The sequence below is a fragment of the Cydia amplana genome, chromosome 2 (assembly GCF_948474715.1).
Source record: "Cydia amplana chromosome 2, ilCydAmpl1.1, whole genome shotgun sequence".
Classification (NCBI taxonomy): domain Eukaryota; kingdom Metazoa; phylum Arthropoda; class Insecta; order Lepidoptera; family Tortricidae; genus Cydia; species Cydia amplana.
The window spans coordinates 2,572,010-2,592,992 of NC_086070.1; the positions used below are offsets into that span (position 1 = coordinate 2,572,010).

Sequence of the window (20,983 nt, forward strand, 5' to 3'; positions counted from 1 at the left end):
TATGTTCTGTGGGCCAACCCCATTGGTGCGCCATTGGTGTGCGGTGCTACTGTTGTCAAATCATATGTCAAATACACCAGACTGCTAGTGATGTAGATCAACACGGGAGCAATATCGAATCAAGTCGATATTTCTGCCACACAGGCCAATTCGAACGTGCACTTGACGTCAAACCGATGTTTGAATGATATTGGTATCGTATCAGTTAGCAGTCATTCGCGCGTTAATTTGGCTCTGAACTGTCCGTACATGTATAAGTGCGAGTGAGGCACCCGTTTGAATTGGATCTATATCATAATCCCTAAAGTCTTTTCTTCTATATTTGCATTCCCTAATATTGTTTGTCATAATGATCAGTTGTCCTAACACTAAAAACCCTAATTTTGGTTTCCCTAATTATTGATTGCTTATCCTAATGTTATTAAGCATATTTTCTTTTTTGCGAGGGTCGCAGTTCTAACCCTAACCTAACCCACTTTTGTGGCAGCAAGTTCTAAAACCTAACCATTTTTCTGAACCTTACATTATGGAAAATAATCGTTATGACAATTGATTGTTAGGGCATGTGCCCATGAGGACAAACCAGTTAGGGCAAGTGACTTTAGGACAAACGATGTTAGGGATTCAGAATGACACCTGTTTGAATTGGCCTGACAGATGAGTTTGTACTCCCTATTATTTATTATGTGGTTAGGATAAAACTTACTTTGATGAGGCTCGGCGCTACCCCGCAGCATGGCGTCACCACTTGCCCCACGCAACGCTCGTGCACTATGAAGTTGCACACTGAAACAAAAATGTAAAACTTTAATATAAGTAGGTACATACATACTCGTATGTACCTATGTACATCACACAATAATATACTTACGGCGTTATTCATCATGAGTATGTGTGGTGGCCCTTAATCAGTTGATGATAGTCGTTTTGTCCCTCTCTATGACATAACGACAAATAGGGACAAACGACGATCATCAACTAATTAAGTTAGCTACAGCCGTTTATGAATAACGCCATTAATGCTTATCAAAACCGCAGTATCTAAGGATAAGGATTATTTTTATTATACAGTACGAATATACAGTCTAGGTGCACGACGAGTAGGTAGGTACTTTTACTATTATATGTGACCAATTCCGAAATCGTCGCCGGTCAGATGTCGATGTCATTCAAAATGATTAGAAGATATGTGTGTGTCCGTAAGTAGAAATCTAATAAAGCAAAACTGGGACCACTACATTGTCAGATTCATAAAATAAAATAGGTACCTCCTGTTTACCAATCACAGGCATATTCGACCGATTCAGCATTACTCGTACGTCACAATTTATATTATATATATCAAGTATACTCGTATAACACGATTGAAATCAGATTTAGCATTTCCGTGAACTTGATCGATCCTATCCGGTAGTGTTTGTGGAAAAATTAGATTCAATGACTCATTGATCGTATGGTGTGGTACAAAAATGATTCTAAAATATGCAGGCGCGTCCGGGAGCAATCTACTCTATGTGCTATTGATATTGAACCGAATACTCTTGTCTCTTGGTTCAAATTTAAAGCTTAGACCAAGAGGCCAATTCGAACGTTTGATATCATTCGTGCGTGCATTTTCACGTAGGTACATATATGTATTATAATATCATTGTATAACAAGAGCCCCTACCATGAGTCACTGACAGTGTTAAAACTGACATTTACGCTATCGAGAACGTAATTTACTTTCTATACATCTCGTTTGCACTAATATGCGAGTACGAGCGAGATGAATAGAAAGTAAATTACGTTCTCGACGGCGTTTATGTTAGTTCCAAACTGATGGTAGCCGTTAAGGTTATACAATGGTTATACAAGTTAGCAGCTGATGGAGGCCGTACATTTAGCCACGTGCCCACTGCCCACACAGAGTGGGCGTCCACCCTTAACAATTTGGCCACTATGACGACAACCTACTGGTTTTACCGTCATTATGTTACGCTCGAAAAGTGTTTATAAATCTATATATATAAATGCAAGTGTCCTGACTGACTGACTGACTGACTGACTGACTGACTGATTCATCAACGCAGAGCCGAAACTACAAAAGCTAGAAAGTTGAAATTTGCACACTAGGTTGAATTTATAAAGTGTACAAGAGATAAGAAACGATTTTGAAAAATTCAACCCCTAAGGGGGTTAAAAAGGGGATGAAAGGTTGTATGGGGTACAAGTTTTATTTTAAGCTAGGAATTTAAAACTTTGTAAAAATGTATTATATTAAAAAACAAGAAAACTAATTTCAGCGTTTTTGAAAATTCATCCCCCAAGGTGGTGAAAAAGGGGTTGAAAGTTTGTATGGAGATCAAATATTTTTGTGAGTGTGGGACTTGAAACTTTGTATATGGGGATATTATTATAAGACAAGAAAAGTAATTTCAGCGTTTTTGAAAATTCATCCCCTAACAGGGTTAAAAAGGGGTTGAAAGATTGAATCCATTACAAATGCTTTGAAACTTCTTAGAAAGGCATAATAGCCGATTACAAAATAAAGTAATTGCGACGTTTTTGGAAATTCAACCCCTAAGGGGGTTAAAAAGGGGATGAAAGTTCGTCTTGGGGTGCAAATTTCATTTTAAGCTAGGAACTTGAAACTTTGCAAATAGATATTAAATTTAAATACAAGAAAACTAATTTCAGCGTTTTTGAAAATTCATCCCCTAAGGTGGTGAAAAAAGGGTTGAAAGTTTGTATGGATATCAAACATTTTTTCGAGCGCGGGACTTGAATCTTTGTATTTGGGGATATTATTAAAAGACAAGAAAAGTAATTTCAGCCTTTTGTAAAATTCATCCCCTAACAGGGTTAAAAAGAGGTTGAAAGTTTGTATGTGGTTCAAATTTTATTTTAAGCTAGGTACTTGAAAGTTCGTAAAAAGATATATTATTAAAATGCAAGAAAACTAATTTCAGCGTTTTTGAAAGTTCATCCCCTAAGTTCTAGTTCTTAATGTAAATTCATATAGATTAGCGTAAGAATAATTTATACTGTAATTTATCATTATGAAATAAATAAACTAAACTAAACTAAACTAAGGTGGTGAAAAAAGGGTTGAAAGTTTGTATGGATATCAAACATTTTTTCGAGCGCGGGACTTGAATCTTTGTATTTGGGGATATTATTAAAAGACAAGAAAAGTAATTTCAGCGTTTTGTAAAATTCATCCCCTAACAGGGTTAAAAAGAGGTTGAAAGTTTGTATGTGGTTCAAATTTTATTTTAAGCTAGGTACTTGAAAGTTCGTAAAAAGATATATTATTAAAATACAAGAAAACAAATTTCTGCGTTTTTGAAAATTCATCCCGTAAAGTGGTAAAAAAGGGGTTGAAAGTTTGTATGGATATCAAACATTTTTTCGAACGCGGGACTTGAATCTTTGTATTTGGGGATATTATTAAAAGACAGGAAAAGTAATTTCAGCGTTTTGTAAAATTCATCCCCTAACAGGGTTAAAAAGGGGTTAAAAGTTTGAATCCATAACAAATGCTTTGAAACTTCTTAGAAAGGCATAATAGCCGATTACAAAATAAAGTAATTGCAACGTTTTTGGAAGTTCAAACCCCTAAGGGATTTAAAAAGGGGATGAAAGTTCGTCTTGGGGTGCAAATTTGATTTTAAGGTAGGAACTTGAAAATTTGCAAAAAGATATTAAATTTAAACACAAGGAAACTAATTTCAGTGTTTTTGAAAATTCATCCCCTAAGGTGACGAAAAAGGGGTTGAAAGTTTGTATGGATATCAAAATTTTTTTAGAGCGCGGGACTTGAATCTTTGTATTTGGGGATATTATTAGAAGATAATACAAGTAATTTCAGCGTTTTGTAAAATTCATCCCCTAACAGGTTTAAAAAGGGGTTGAAAGGTTGTACAGGGTACAAATTTTATTTTAAGCTAGGAACTTGAAACTTCATAAAAAGGTATTATTTTAAAACGAAAAAAAAAATTCAGCGTTTTTGAAACTTTATATCTCAAGGTGTTGAAAAAGGGGTTGAAAGTTTGTATGGAGTTCAAACATTTTTGTGAGAACGGGCTTGAATCTTTGTACAGAGGCATATTATTAGAATACAAGAAAAGTAATTTCAGCGTTTTTAAAAATTCATCCCCTAAAATGGTTAAAAAGGGGTTGAAAGTTTATATACGGTTCAAATTGTATTTACTTCAAACTTCGTAAATAGGTAGTTAGGTAGTAGGTCTTATTAAATAGAGGACATGAAAATCTTCTAAGGGGGTTGAGAGGGATTATGTCGAGAACAATTTTATTTAGTTAGGGGCTAGAAACTTCGTAGGTTGTGAAAGACAAATCTCATGCGTTGTATAATATTAATAATTAACAAATGATTAACCGTCCTACTGCAATATTTTGCTGCATAATGTTCTAAGCTAATGTAGAATATATAACCACCAATATACAAATCCACGCGTACGAAGTCGCGGGCAACAGCTATCTATCTATCTATCTATCTATATATATAAATGCACGTGTCCTGACTGATTGACTGACTGACTGACTCATCAACGCAGAGCCGAAACTACAAATGCTAGAAAGTTAAAATTTGGACACGAGGTTGCATTTATAAAATGTATAAGAGCTAAGAAGCGATTTTGAGAAATTCTACCCCTAAGGGGGTTAAAAAGGGGATGAAAGATTGTATGGGGTTCAAGTTTTATTTTGAACTAGGAATTAGAAACTTTATCAAAAGGTATAATATTAAAAAACAAGAAAACTAATTTCAGCGTCTTTGAAAATTCATCCCCTAAGGTGGTGAAAAAGGGGTTGAAAGTTTGTATGGAGAAGTAAAATTTCTTTTGATTGCGGGACTTGAAACTTTGTATATCGAGATAGTATTATTAGAATACAAGAAAAGTAATTTCAGCGTTTTTGAAAATTCATCCCCTAAAAGGGATAAAAAGGGGTTGAAAGTTTGAATCCATTACAAATGCTTTGAAACTTCTTAGACATTGGATATAGTTCTTTAATTATTTATTACTTTCTAATACTTTAAGCGACTCGAATCTTGCCATACGATTAAATAAAAAGAAAGGCATAATAGCCGATTACAAAAAAAAGCTATGGGACGTTTTTTGGAAATTCAACCCCTAAGGGGGTTAAAAAGGGGATGAAAGTTTGTCTTGGGGTTCAAATTTTATTGTAAGCTAGGAACTTGAAACTTCGTAAAAAGGTATTATAATAAAAGAGAAGAAAACTAATTTCAGCGTTTTGGAAAATTCATCCGTCAAGGTGGTGAAAAAGGGGTTGAAAGTTTGTATGCACATCAAATATTTTTTTGAGTGCGGGACTTGAATCTTTGTACAAGGGCATACTATAAGAATACAAGAAAAGTAATTTCAGCGTTTTTTAAAATTCATCCCTTGAAAGGGTTAAATAGGGGTTGAAAGTTTGTATGGAGATCAAACATTTTTTTTCAGTGCGGGACTTGAATCTTTGTATAAAGGCATATTATTAGAATACAAGAAAAGTAATTTCAGCGTTTTTGAAAATTCATCCCCCAAGGTGGTGAAAAAGAGGTTGAAAGTTTGTATGCACATCAAATATTTTATTGAGTGCGGGATTTGAATCTTCGTATAAGGGCATATTATAAGAATACAAGAAAATTGATTTTAGCGTTTTTAAAAATTCATCCCTTAAAAGGGTTAAATAGGGGTTGAAAGTTTGTATGGAGATCAAACATTTTTGTGTGCGGAACTTGAATCTTTGTATAAAGACATATTATTAGAATACAAGAAAAGTAATTTCGGCATTTTTGAAAATTCTTCCCTCAAGTTGGTAAAAAAGGGGTTGAAAATTTGTATGGAGGTCAAACATTTTTTTGAGTGCGGGGCTTGAATCGTTGTATAAAGGCATATTATTATAATACATAATAAGTAATTTCAGCTTTTTTAAAAATTCATCCCCTAAAAGGTTTAAGAAGGGGTTGAAAGTTGGTAGAGAGTTCAAATTTTATTTAAAGCTAGGAACTTCAAACTTCGTAAATAGGTAGTTAGGTAGTAGGTTTTACTAAATAGTGGACTTGAAAATATGCTGGGGGTTGAGGGGGATTATATCGAGAACAATTTTATTCAGTTAGGGGCTTGAAACTTCGTAGCCAGGTTGTGTAAATAATTAACAAATGATTAACTGCAGTCCCTACTGCTATCGTTTTCTGCATAATGTTCTAAGCTAATATAGAATATATAACCACCAATATACAAATCCACGCGTACGAAGTCGCGGGCAACAGCTAGTATACTTATAGGTACTTAAAGTTTGAGTGATATAAACCTCTATAACACCAACTTTTAATATTACTAGCGACACACAGGTGAGACTAAACCTTAACAAATTATACACCTAAACCTTCCTCAAGAATCACCGTATTGATAGGTGAGTGGTGAAACCCGCATGAAAATCCGTTCAGTAGTTTTTGAGTTCGAACATACTTACACATAAAATAAACAGACGCGGCGGGGACTTTGTTTTATAAGGAGTAGTGATTATGGATGGCTTTATCCACGTGATGGCTTTTGGGTGTCATCTGAATTGTTCAAAAGCACCGGCTTTTATGTGAATTTACGTGATGCACCGGCGTACCATGGAGCACAACAAGTGCTTTCGTAGTGAATGTTACCGAATTTATTGCGCAGTTTTAAGGAGAGTTCTGCGGGCTCAGCACGGTTCCATTTTTATCGACTATCACTATGCCCGTCACTTTCGCACTTACATACTTGTTAAAACGTTACAGGCATGGTGATAATGATAAACGATAAAAATGCGACCGTGCTACTAGGGCTGAACATTGAACCGAGGTTGTAGGTTCAAATCCCAGCTTGTACCAATTTTTTCAATGTTATTTGCTCTGATGAAAACCGAATAAAACTCAATTTTAGGTAAACTGGATTAATTCTGATTTAAATAACTTTTGTATAAATTAGTACCTATACCAATTCTTAGGATTAGATTTTAAAAGCGAACCCCGCGGGCTTCTCTAGAGTGCATTTCCGGTTGCACTCAAGCTAGAGAAGCCCGCTAAAATGAGAAAGATTGGTTAGCGTAATAAGGCGCTGGTAAGGAACGATTTATATAATATACTTGGCCAACCAGATCTTGACAGTAGAAAAAGGCGACAATTTGAAAAATGTAGGCGCGAAGGGATATCGTCCCATAGAAATTTGAATTTCGCGCCTTTTTTTACTGACAAGATTTGGTTGACCAGCTATAGTATATCAACCTCTTAGATTGTTACAAAAAGCCGTTAAAAAAATAGAAGCGTTCCAAGTATTCAAAGTAGCATTCCATCTGTCCATAGACAACGTGTTGTTCCCGGCTGAGAGACATCTCCCGCGATCGATAGCTGCGCGCGCAGCTCCGCCCGATATAATAACGGGCTACTTGAACCTTGCAGAATGCACGCTGATTGCGGCTGCTTAAACTTGACGGCTCTAGACATAGACTAAAGGGTTCTTTAGGGGGCAAGCGATGGTTCAACTGACAAAGGGATGATGATGTGGTAAACATTTATAATGAGTTGCGACAATTGCGCACTAGTTTGATGTCGAGGTATATGTGTAAATACCTATTGTCAAACTCAAACCATATGAGCAAATGTAAAACCAGTAGGTAGGTATAGAGTTAATAAAATCTCCAGTAAAAGAGGTATTTCTGAATCGCCAATCCAACTACTTAAAAACAAATCATCACACCTAATAATCAGCATAGAACGCAATAAATTTTCCCGCGCTTTTGATTCCGCGCACATAAAACCAATATCTTGTCTATGGGTTATTTTTACGCACGCTTGTCAATAAAGACGAGGTTCTTTATCGAAGGGCACGGATCAAGGAGAAGCTATACGGGTTAGGTTGGTAGTACTGACGTGGCATACGTCACTGCGTGTTTAAATAACCTCGAGGCGGTGCCGCGAATAGACGCAGTAGCCCGCACGGCGTCCGCCATTCATTTACAAATAAAATAAATATTAGCGTAAATATATAGGTAATTAAAATATCGGAAATGATCTATGTGGAATGTGATTTAATAAAATTCCGTTTTGCAGCCGGAGTTGCACGCAAAAAGGCAAGAGATGTTAGAGATGACTGGCTGCCGTGAACGTGATAGGATAAACTGGAACAGGTTTTCGCTCCAACTTTGAAACTAGAGGTACTATTATTACTGGGCTGAAAAAAATACATAAAATACTGTTTTTTCTAATAGGCACTTAACTTGATCTGATCTGATTAAATAGGTACCAAAACTGTCTAGTTTTGGTCTTTAGGTACTTCATTCATTGGACAAATTAAACAATTTGCGCAAAATTACATCTCTTGTTTCGTCACATTTTCCACTTTAGTTAGCTACTAAAATATTGCGTTGTGCCCATCCTAGAGTCTGTGCGGGAAGAGAAGAGTCGTGGAATGTATTGGGCCCCATACATTCCACGACTCTTCTCTTTCCGCACAGACTCTACCCCATCAAAAACATCTACAGGTTTTTTATTGACTAACCGAATCTAAACGGTTAATTTTAATATTCTTATCGTCGTTATTGCAGACCATAGATTAAGTATAGAGTTTGATAACTGTTTCCATTTACAAAAGCGAAGCTGTTAATAATATGCCAAAGTAAACAGTGGCTCTGGAATAGCGGGGGCAATAGCCTAACTAGAATCCCGACCGCCATCTTAAAATTTAAAATTCTAATGGTAATATGAGATCACAGGCAAGAGCCACTCAGTAGGTTTCATCAGTTTCACAAATGATGCTGTCTTCCTGTCTTCACATGTCATATCAATACATACGTCACTTTCTGACACAAAATGTGTTAAACTGTCATATTCCAAAATTGACTTGCAAGCAGCGACAGCAGCGTGCATTAGGGCAATATTATTAATAAACGATATTGTCGATATTTAATGGATTAATTTCTTATTTTCACAGACGAATGGAAAACTTTAACTGGATTTTTTAAAACGGACATCATCTACTTCCATGTTCACTATTACATCTTTTTTAAAGGAGGCAAAATTGCTTGTATGCATGTATGTAGGCATGTAGCTTTCTGACAAGTGGCGAATGGGAGTTGTCAATACTCGAATAAGCTACTTAGCTTAGGCAAAGATTATGTACTTAGGTGACACAAATGATGCCCTTAATAATTAATAAATAAGTCGAATACCTCTCCAGTTTACCCTCGCGTGATGGTGCCCTGTGCCCTTAGTGGGTACACACCGTGCATAAATGATGGGTATGGTCGGTACTGTCGGTGTCCGGCACTCGTGGGCACGCGAGCTTCAACAGGTGCTTAATGTTGCAATGTTTAGTGTTTTACAAATTTTATGTAATGCCACCACAATTGTGCTATAATAAGTGCCAATCTAGTCACCAATGCCATACATTTAAGTGACTAGATTATTACAAGAGAGTTTAAAGTGTTATAGATACCTCTCAGATTGCACATTAATAACCCTATATCACCTATATGTACCCTTAATACGTAGGTTAGGTTACATACCGCGCAAGGGACGTAGTCTATACTTGTCGGATAATGCAAATTGTTTTTGCAAGTATTTTATTATTAATACCATTACATCAACTACAATTGCATAGGACTATAGTATAAAGTATTTGTGGAGTAAACGAGTACAGTCGCCATCCGAGATATCGGAGCGGCCAAGGTGCATACAAATATATATCTGAACACGCCTTTATTTTCAAGGCGTTAGAATGATAAAAAGATAAGATAAAAGATTTTTATTCGTGACGTTCACAAAACATGTACGAACATGAACAGACAACAATAGCAAGAACAGAAGAGAACAATAAGTGCGCATCACGAAATGGAGAATGCATGTTAAGATATGTTTGACCATCTCGGACCCTCCGATAGGTATATGTGATGGCGACTATACCTACTCCACAAATAGTTCGACACAGTTTTTCACCGTTAACAAACTTGACATTCGCCGTATTTGTACTTAGTGTTTGAATTGTCTGGACTAAATACCTTATGCTACTAAATTAAGTATTCAATACTCTACGCCACACGACAGGAGTGTACTGTACCTACAGTTATATTTACAATAATTATGTATAATTATATAGTCATATTTTTAGGCTTCCCTACCCAAAGGGTAAAAACGAGACCCTAAATATTACTAAGACTCCACTGTCCGTCTCTCATGAACAATATATGAAATTTTCACAGATGGTGTATTTCTGTTGCCGCTTTATCAAATACAAATACTGAAAAGTACGTGTTTTGTGTGTGTGTTGAATGTACTTGTTTTAATTAAAAACAAAGCTTCATTTTAAATAAGTTTTTAAAGTAGGACATGAAGTTATTATTTATAAAAATAAACTCCAACACTAACGTTATAATTATGTTGTAGGTACCCACTATAAATAAATCGTTAATTATTAGGCTGCTATCGTGACATTCATGGATTGGAACTCAGTTTTTAATTAAAAGTTTGTTTTCCTGTTTTAGTTATTTTTAATTATCGCCAGACGTTACTGGCGATAATTGTATCTAATCAAAAAAACCGGCCAAGTGCGAGTCGGACTCGCGTTCCAAGGGTTCCGTACATTACAGGCATAGATTATATTAATATTATTTGTAATTTTTTAAATAAGTTTCGTTTTAATAATTATGACCTGCAATAATCTATGTCTGATTGTGTTAACTACGCGCTACATGTCGTTTGAATACTCGTAACTGTGTCGGCTACCTACGGGACAGGCACTGCCTAGTGTAGGAACCATGTATAATTTATTCTTGGTTTATGTTATTCGAGTACCTGCTTATCCTCTTTGTTTAATACTTATGCTCAATATCAAATATGTACTGAAAAATAAAGATTTACTTTACACAATTTTTAACAATATGTTTTTTTTTATGAAAAGTGAGTATAATGTCTTTAAAAAACCCGTAGGGGTCAGATCAAAAACTAAGTTCTTAAGTCTGACTCACGCTTGGCTGCACATTTTTAATAGGTTTTCCTGTCATCTATAGGTAAAGAACTATTTTGTGTATTTTTTTTTTTAATTTTAGGCCCAATTTCAGAGATTAAGGGGGGGTAATTTTTTGCCTATTTTCTTGAATAACTGCTAAACTATTTATCTTAAAATTATTTAAAAAAAATTGAGATTCTTACAATGAGCTCTTTCATTTGATATGTAACACGATATAGTTTGAAAAACTTCATTTTTTAATTTGCTCATTTACCCTCTACCCATAAGTGGCCTCCATATTTAAAATTCATTTGTTTACGTTACATGTCCGTCTTTGGGTCACAAACTTACATATGTGTGCCAAATTCGAAATTAATCGGAGAAAATAGGCTGTGGCTGTGACTGTGACAGACGGACGGACAGACAGATAGACGCACGAGTGATCCTATAAGGGTTCCGTTTTTTCCTTTTGAGGTTCGGAACCCTAAAAAAAACCGGCCAAGTGCGAGTCGGACTCACGCACGGAGGGTTCCGCACCATCAACAAAAAATAGAGCAAAACAAGCAAAAAAACGGTCACCCATCCAAGTACTGACCCCGCCCGACGTTGCTTAACTTCGGTCAAAAATCACGTTTGTTGTATGGGAGCCCCACTTAAATCTTTATTTTATTCTGTTTTTAGTATTTGTTGTTATAGCGGCACCAGAAATACATCATCTGTGAAAATTTCAACTGTCTAGCTATCACGGTTCGTGAGATACAGCCTGGTGACAGACGGACGGACGGACGGACGGACAGCGGAGTCTTAGTAATAGGGTCCCGTTTTTACCCTTTGAGTACGGAACCCTAAAAATTATCCTTACTGCTACTGTCAATCAGCGGCAAAAATTGCTAAGTGGACGAGGCGTCTAAAATTATTTGCACACTGCTTTTACTCTCTTAAGAATAAAGACATGCTCAGTTATCTTAGCTTCTAACCTAACCTAACCCAATATCACCGCCCTCATGATAGCTCCCCAATTTAATTAAACAACATAGTATTTTATTTCGTTATCTGTAGCTAATTTATAAGTACTAACAGCGTAAAGCAAAGCCCAAACGGGGAAGCCGACATCCAAACCACTATAACATAAGCACTGAAACGCTGCAATCAAAAAGCGACTCTAACGGTGTTAAATAAGGTTGGTATTATGTGAACTGTATATGTAGATGTGTCGTTATGGATGTGAGGGTTGGGAATGGTAGCAAGGCAGCGCTATTGGCGGGAGCGCGTGACGTCAATGCCGACCTCCCCGCCCCCCGCGCGTCTCCGAAGGCCGCACGCTGAAAAATAATCATGATTTTTTGGGTGATCTTTTGTTGCCTCCAATTGTTACAGATGACGTGTCTGGATTACTATCGCCACGTGTTTGATGGTTTAAGAGTCCTACGAATCTAGTCTTTGCCACAAAAATGTATATGTCTGATTTACTACAATACAAGTTCTAGCAACGAAAACTCGTAGGTAATACCAGACATAGATATAGAAACACAATGTAACTTGAATTGTCGTGTTAAATTTCATGTCATTTCAGAATGTCGTTTTAAAATGAGAGCGTATTTCGATTGTATGGGAGCGTCGGGTTCGTGTGACTCTTGAAAGTACATATTGTAACATTTCTGAAATTAAAATCTATTTTGGTTAAAATGGAGTTTAATCGTTTTAATGATTAGGTATATTGGATTGGACATTTTGTAATTTGTTTTGGATAAGTTTTTACTACTAAATCTCAATTTTATGACTTTGGATTTCATTCGTAATTCCACAATAGAACTATAATCAATAGGTACAATCATTTTTTTACCAAATTATCTTTGTATTTTCAACAAACTTTTTGTTTTATTTTCGTAAGCTTGTTTAATAACTACATTTGTTGCATAGATTCAAGGAAAAGAAATGCAAAAGCCGCCGAATTCAAATACGAACATGTAAAAATGTTCTTACAAAGTGACCCGATATAATTGCACAGTATCGGTGCATACTTATAGCATGCCTACTTAGTACTCAAACATGCTCAAAACAGTCCAATTGAGCCCTCTTTTTGAAGTCTAAAAATAGCCGTAATCTAACATTGTCTATGCCCATCTGGCTATAAACAAACATCAGAGCCGGAACTACGGGACACCTGCGCGGGCGCATAAACACTCGGAACGTAAATATAAAGGAGGCCAATTCGAACTTTACAATCTTGATTTGTTTTGCGATACGAAGACACGACACAGTGCGAATCGTGCGAATCAATAAGCAAGTCGAGCCTGGCCAAGATGCAAATAGTTTGCGCTACGATAACGAAACGCTATGTCTCTCTATCGCACTAATATGTAAGAGTGACAGAGAGATAGAAAGCGTTTCATTGTCATAGCGCAAATGATTGGCATCTTGGCTAGGCCCCCTCATCCAGATGAGAGATTACATAAAAATAATATTAAACTTTAAAAAATGAAAAAACGACTTCAGTAGATAAGGTATAAGTATATAAGGATAAAATAAAGTATCCCTATCAACTGATATGTTTGAAGTCCGTGGCTCCGTGCCAAGATCCCATCATCAGACCCGGGTTTGAAAAAGAGCGCTCAAGAAAATAGCGTTCTCCCATATTAAAACCAGGCAACACTAGGGAGCGTCACTCGTTTGCTCACTATATCATGAAAGAAGTAAGTTTTAAATGCACCCATTATTAGTCGAGCGAGAACCGTGCCAAGTCCCCACTGACAGCGCTTGGCAACGCAGAGGGTTTCCTCACTTGATTATGATCGTTCATCTTTGACAGCCTGTATATTCGAGTTTCTTAAATGATCGTTTCCTAAGTGAGTTTTAAAATGCACCGCTTATTCATTGAGCAAGAGCGTGCCAAGTGTTCATTTGATTATGATCGTTCATCTTTGACACCCTGTATATTCGAGTTTCTTAAACGATCGTTTCCTGAGTTTTAAAATGCACCGCTTATTCATTGAGCAAGCGTGCCAAGTGTTCATTGACAGCGCTTGGCAACGCAGAGGGTTTCCTCACTTGATTATGAACGTTTATCTTTGACATCCTGTATACTCGAGACATTTTTTTTATTAGAGCAGTACAATTCAATACAATTAAGTATCATTTGTTTACATTTACAAGAACATTTGGTACAGGATGTTTCAAATTGTCTTTCAATACAGAATCTGAGCCTGAATACATTCGGCCGTCGAGCATGTGATAATTAATGTGAATAATATGTGGGTGACCGAGTTTTGCTCGGAAAACATATAAAAGCTCAAAAACGCGCGTTTTCCCAGAGATAAGACCTAGCTAGATCGATTTTTGCCCCCCAAAACCCCCATGTAGCAAATTTCATCGAAATCGTTAGAGCCGTTTCTAAGATCCTCGAAATATATAAATATACAAGAATTGCTCGTTTATTAATGTGGATATAACCTAGTTCATTAATTAATTGTTAATTTTACAAATAAGTAGTAAAAATAATTATACTGTTGTAATCAAAAATTAAAGTACATACAGAGAAAATTAATATCAACAATATATATCTCCATTATATATAGGGGCTTTGTTGACTAATTACCTGTTATTTAAAATTGGTAACCTGATGTATAAATTTAGAATAATAAAACTAATCCAAAGTTTCCATCATAGACGTCGCAATATTACATTGTTATTTTAAATAAGTACCATTACTTTAAAAATTGCAATATTATGTGGTTTTAAAAAAACTTTACCATCACGTGGTATAGTTTACATCACAATTATACCATCCGATCGAAGTTTCGGTTTCGGTAGGTTTCAGCCAAAAAACTGCCAAGCCTATCGGCCGCGCCAAAACTGTGTTTTCGCCAGGTTTAGGCCGAAGGTTCGATTTCGGTCGGACACTAATTTATTTATAAGCGACGACATCAAGCGAACGAAATAACAAAAAATGTGTACTGTTTAGCCTCTAGAGGGTATTTCACTTTTGTTTAAAAACTTTCGTTTCGGTTTCGGCAGGTCCATTTGTGACGTTCGAGGATATAATTAGCCGGAACAACCCTCAAAACTCACGGCCTGCCCTGACGTACACGTCACGGTTAACTGCCGGTTATTTTTAACCGCCAGGCGTCTGTCAGGCTAACTATACGAACTACCGTTTCACCGTGTTGACTGCCATGCACTTACGATACTCTATATTTAATCAAGCGAAACATACAGTCGCCATCAGTTATATCGGAGCGGCCAAGGTGTTCACAAAATCTGAACACGCACTCCTTGACAATAGAGGCGTACCTTATTGATGGTACCTACAGGATGTTCCAAAAATACCTTGTATTTTTTTATATTATTCTTAGGTACCTACTTAGGTAGACGTCTTTTACAAAATGTAATTAAAAACTAAAACTACAATAATTTTAGCTTTGATACACAAACGCAAACGTTTGTTAAACTTATCAATAATATGCTGCAGTAAAAGTTGTTGTCAACGTATTTTTGGGCTACCTGGTATTAAGGGCCACTTGCGCGTTCCAGGGGGTTAGCCAACTAACTCGGAGTTGACCGTTTATAAAGTACAGTTTAACCCGTTAGTGTAGCAACTACAACCTTGGAACGCGCAAGTAGCCCTGAGTAGTTTATTTGTGTCCAGTATATTGTTCAAGTTTTTTAAAATTAAGTACAAGGTTTTATTTAAATTCTAATGCTTGTTAACTTGCTTGTTTATTAAGCTTAAATTTAAAACAAATACAGCTCTTTATTAGTAGTTTTTATCCATTTTAAACAAGATAAATCAATTACCATTTGTTTCTGAACGAACGTTTTATAGTTCCTTGTTGGATGTTTTTTTTTTCATTTGAGTTATTTTTAAACGAAAGTGAAATACCTACTACTAGAGACTAAACAGTTCACATTTTTTATTATTTCGTTCGCTTGATGTCGTCGCTCACAAATGAATAGAGTCCGACCGAAATCGAACCTTCGGCCTAAACCTGGCGAAAATACAGATTCGGCGCGACCGATAGGTTTGGCAGTTTTTTGGGCGAAACCCATTGAGGTATATACAAGAGACGACATCTCGAACAAAATGTTTCCGCACCTCAGAGAAGTGCATGCATGCATGCGAAGCCGAAAATTGTTAATAAAGACGCCACGAGTATTTTTTGACTCAGTTAAACAACATTGCATACAATACTTTTTCTACGACCAAACATTTACTTTGAAAACTAAATGTTGTGTGAAATGTTTTTCCATCCCTTTTATTATATTTTCTTGTGCTATTGTTGCAACTTTTTAACACGCACGAAGGCATTTTTTAATTCTTAATTTTTTTTTTTAATTTTCTGTATACGTGTGGCATCTCGTCAGTGGTCGGTGACGTACTAAAAGCAAAGAAGTGCATGCACTTCTCTGAGGTGCGGAAACATTTTGTTCGAGATGTCGTCTCTTGTATATACCTCAATGGCGAAACCAGCCGAAACCTATTCTTCGGTCGGACAGTAAAATTAATATTTCGCGTGACTGGTCGCTCTTTAATTTTAATAATATAGGTACTTAGGTATGTACCTATATAATAATGTATCTATGTATTCTATAGGTATCATTCCAAGACCGGCGTATTAAAAAACGTATTAGAAAACACGTAGCATATTGTAAAATCAATCGCTGGCTTAAAACGAAGTGCAACTAAAACTAGTATGGCGTGCCGTGACGTCATTCTCTGACCTAGTTGCCGCAAATGCAATTACTCTAATTGATTACATATTAAATTAAAATATCAACACAATGTAAGTTCCCTAGGGTGCCGTATAAAAATTGTGTACTTTGGCGGATAAAAAATTACAGGGGTTCATTTTGTCATAGGTAGGTGTAGGTACCGACTTACAAAGAGTTGATGCCCTCTGGTATCTTGTTAAAAACTTCCGTAAAGATCTTTCTCTCTCTCTCTCCAAAAGGTTAAGAACTACTAATATAGTGTGTCAAAGGTCTGTTTGATTTCAAACATAGACAGAGAGAATCATACTATCTTTGTCTTACACTAGTACTAGCACCCAAAAGAAAAGGATGAGTACAGTTTTTTTGTTCCTATTTACTGACAAGATTTGGTTGACCCAGTATACTAATTACTAAACGATATCATTCGAAATTTAAAGTCGTAGTCCGTTCTAAAACCAAAAACTGTTAGAGAAAGGCAGCTAAATTTGAGAAGAGTCGTAGCATGTGTGGAATCCAATACATTCTACGACTCTTCTCTTTTCGCACAGACTCTACATCCCTTATTCCAATGGGTTACTTAATTGGCTTAGGACTCGCATCCCGGCCATAATTCTTTAAAAAAACATTGCAATAATGGTTGTTTTAAAGACAGTCAAAAAACGCAAGCTACAGTACCTTGGTCATATCATGCGAAACGAGAAGTATGAACTCCTTAAACTCATTATCCAAGGAAAGATCCAAGGGAAAAGATCATCCGGACGAAGACGTAACTCATGGCTCAAAAATCTCCGTACATGGTTCAAACAGAGCACACGCTCATTATTCCGCGCAGCTGTGTCTAAAGTTCGTATAGCCCTCATGATAGCCAACCTCCGGTAGGAGATGGCACTGGAAGAAGAAGAATAATGGTTGTCAAAAGCCGAACGGTTTTCGAAATTCGAATGTAAACGCCGGCCAGCGTGGCCCGTTCGTAAACCGGGTCGCGGCAACTGTGTCACCCGTGACGTCAGCGATCGGGAGTGCGCGCGCTGCACAGATTATTATTATCCAGGGAATTACTGTTTCTATTATATTGAATTATGGTACAGACTGAAATGGGAATGTGTGGAGTGTTTGGTTCAAAGGTGTAGTTTGGGAAGGTTTCTTGTTATAATAAAATTTTGGAAAACCGTTTTTATGTTGAAATTTATGTTGAACTGTTGGCGTGACGGGCGCTAGTTGGCATCTTGAGCCTATTTTCAAGTAACAGTAATGACTTTTCTGGGGTTTTAGAAAAGTGTGATATTTACATACTTTTAAAAACCAGTCAAATGTGAGTTGGGCTCGCACTAAGGGGCCATAATTACACATTTTTTTTACAAAATTGTATATTTTTTCCTTAAATAAATCGACTTACGTTACGACACACGATCGATTAATGGTCTATTTTCTTATTTATAATTGGGGGTGGGGTGGCCAAATATTGCATATTTTCCGAGATAACTTCAAAATTAAAATTATATGTATAATTAATAGGTAAGTATGTCGGAAAACGGTACGATTAAGCCGTTCTCCGATGGCCTGTAACCGGGTGGTTTGCTTGTGTGCAACCACTATAGTTTCAGTTTGTAAGTTTTTCATGTTATTAAAATCGATGACATGGTTCCTAAGAACAGATCTTCGTATGTCTTATAGTTTCAGACTTTCCCATACTGACCGATCTAAATGGGCCACCCTGTATATTGGTTTGAAAGGGACGACACTGCAATGTTGCCACTTTTTAATTTCTACTCTTTTTTGCCAAGCTGTACTTATAGCTTGTAACGTAAATTCTTATAAAGTTACTTTTCTAGTTCCCCCAGCACGCGCTTCCCACAGCCAGGAACTTGCGACCACGTGCGGCGCGGAACTAGGTCGGACCGACGTAAGACCGCCGCGGAGATCGGCTGACAGACAAATGTTTGTCGCGTAATATATAAGCATATTTTATATTTATTCTATTCCATTTTTAACCGACTTCCAAATCTAAAAGGAGGAGGTTATCAATTCGGTTGTATGTTTTTTTTATTTATTTTTTATTTTTATTTTTTTTATTTTTTTTTATGTTTGTTACTCCATATCTCCGTCATTACTGGACCGATTTTGAAAATTCTTTTTTTGATTGTATGTATATTTATACAGAATGGTCCCGTTTTTGTCAAAACCCAGTTCTGATGATGGGATCCATGAGGAATCGAGGGAACTCCTCAAATCTTAAAGGCATACATATAGTGATTTTTGTGTTTTTATCAACAAATCAAGCATATACATTCAGAAACGTGACATTTGATGAAGTGGAACTGCTGATGATGATCAGAACAGAACTCTTCAACGACGCATAGTTCACGTTTGGCGATTTGTCCTCTTCGTTATGTTTGTTAAGCAAGTTAAGTTTTTAAGCCACATTTTTGTCAAGCTCGAGTTCTGATGATGGGATCCATGACGAATCGAGGGAACTCCTCAAATCTTAAAGGTGTGCGTATAGAGATTTTTGTATTTACATCAGAAAATCAAGCATTTTTATTAAAAACTGTCGCATTTGATGAAGTGGAACTGCTGATGATGATCAGAACAGAACTCTTCAACGACCCATAGTTCACGTTTGGCGATTTGTCCTCTTCGTTATGTTTGTTAAGCAAGTTTAGTTTTTAAGCCACATTTCTGTCAAGCTCGAGTTCTGATGATGAGATCCATAAGGAATCGAGGGAACTCCTCAAATCTTAAAGGCATACATATAGTGATTGTTGTGTTTTAATCAACAAATCAAGCATATACATTTAAAAAGTAACATTTGAGGAAGTGTAACTGCTAATGATGACCAGAACGAAACTCTTTAACGACGCATAGCTCGCGTTTGGCGATTTTTTCTTTTCGTTATGTTTGTTAAGCAAGTTAGGTTTTTAAGCCATATTTATGTCAAGCTCAAGTTCTGAACATGGGATCCATGAGAAATCGAGGGAACTCCTTAAATCTTAAAGGCACACGTATATAATTTTCTGTATTTTCATCATAAAATAAAGCATTAACATTAAAAACTGTCGCATTTGATGAACTGGAACTGCTGATGATGATCAGAACAGAACTCTTCAACGACGCATAGTACATGTTTGGTGATTTCAAATTTCGACCTTGACTTGGACTGGGACCCGGTCTCGGATCCAGATCCGGACTCGTACCCGGATCCGGTTCGGACCCGGACCCGGACCTGGACTCGGATTCGGACTCGGACCTGGACTAGACCCAGACTCGGACCCGGACTCGGACACAGACCCGGACCTTGACCTGGAAAACCACCATGATACCTAAACTAAATAAACCACTATTGTAAGGATACTGTGTGGTTTATATAGATTTTTAGTACTTATAAAACATTTTTCTAGATTAAATAAGCTAAGTGACTTTTAAAAGTATTTGTAATGATCGATCACGTGAATGGTCACGTGATCGATCCCTCCATCTTGAATATTGAACGATCATTCGTGGGGTGACGTTCGAACGATAAGGTCGATCAATATTAAAAATGGTAGAAGGTATTTGAATTGTGAGCAGGTCAGTTCGTTTTGTTTTGTGAGAACCCGAGATAATAATTATAGTATGTGTCTAAGTGTATACCTACTGTCGCGTGCGTGTGGTTAATCAGGCTCAAAGAGATTATATTCATTGTGCCAAATAAATGTATTTTTATCACACATACCGTTGTTTTAATAAAATGATTAGACCTCTTATATCTCAGAAGTGAGGATAGGCGAGTATTTTTACAAATCACTCGTTTATCCCGCCTGCAAAAGTTAATTAATCGGCCCTGGCACAATGAATACAATAATGACACATAACAATTAAATGATATTGTTTTTGTTGACCACTTATTTTGACTAAATATTTTTTTAGTGTGAGGTTCGTGCTCACACTTAAATAATGATAGCTTAATACAACTAGGAAAGTAAACGAAATAATAAAATAATGTAATGTAATAACAATTTGAGTCGTTTTGATTTCGTGATCTCAAATTTGTTTACGTGAGAAATATATTATGAAACGAGTGCATGCATACGTTAAAACGTATTGTCCTGTTCTGAGCTGTTTTGACAAAAAACAACAGTTACAAGTTTTACACTACAAAGATAATTATAATTTCCAATACCTAAGGTTGGGTGTTGCATTCTATTAAATACCTATTTACTTTATTACCTATACAATGTATTTCAATTGCGACGGTCAGATTTAATAATGTTTTGATTGGTTCGCAATTAAGTGTTTATTCTTATCTTAGTGTA

The 20,983-nt window shown here is 36.4% G+C and overlaps 1 protein-coding gene across 1 annotated transcript in view; it reads right to left on the minus strand.

The window, feature by feature from the left end:
• LOC134661607 (diacylglycerol kinase theta) overlaps positions 1–20,983 on the minus strand; it is a 65,951-nt gene that overhangs the window by 26,175 nt on the left and 18,793 nt on the right. The window contains exon 2 of the mRNA XM_063517781.1: positions 707–786. Coding sequence (XP_063373851.1) covers positions 707–786 — 80 coding nt within the window. The remainder of the gene's footprint in view (positions 1–706; positions 787–20,983) is intronic.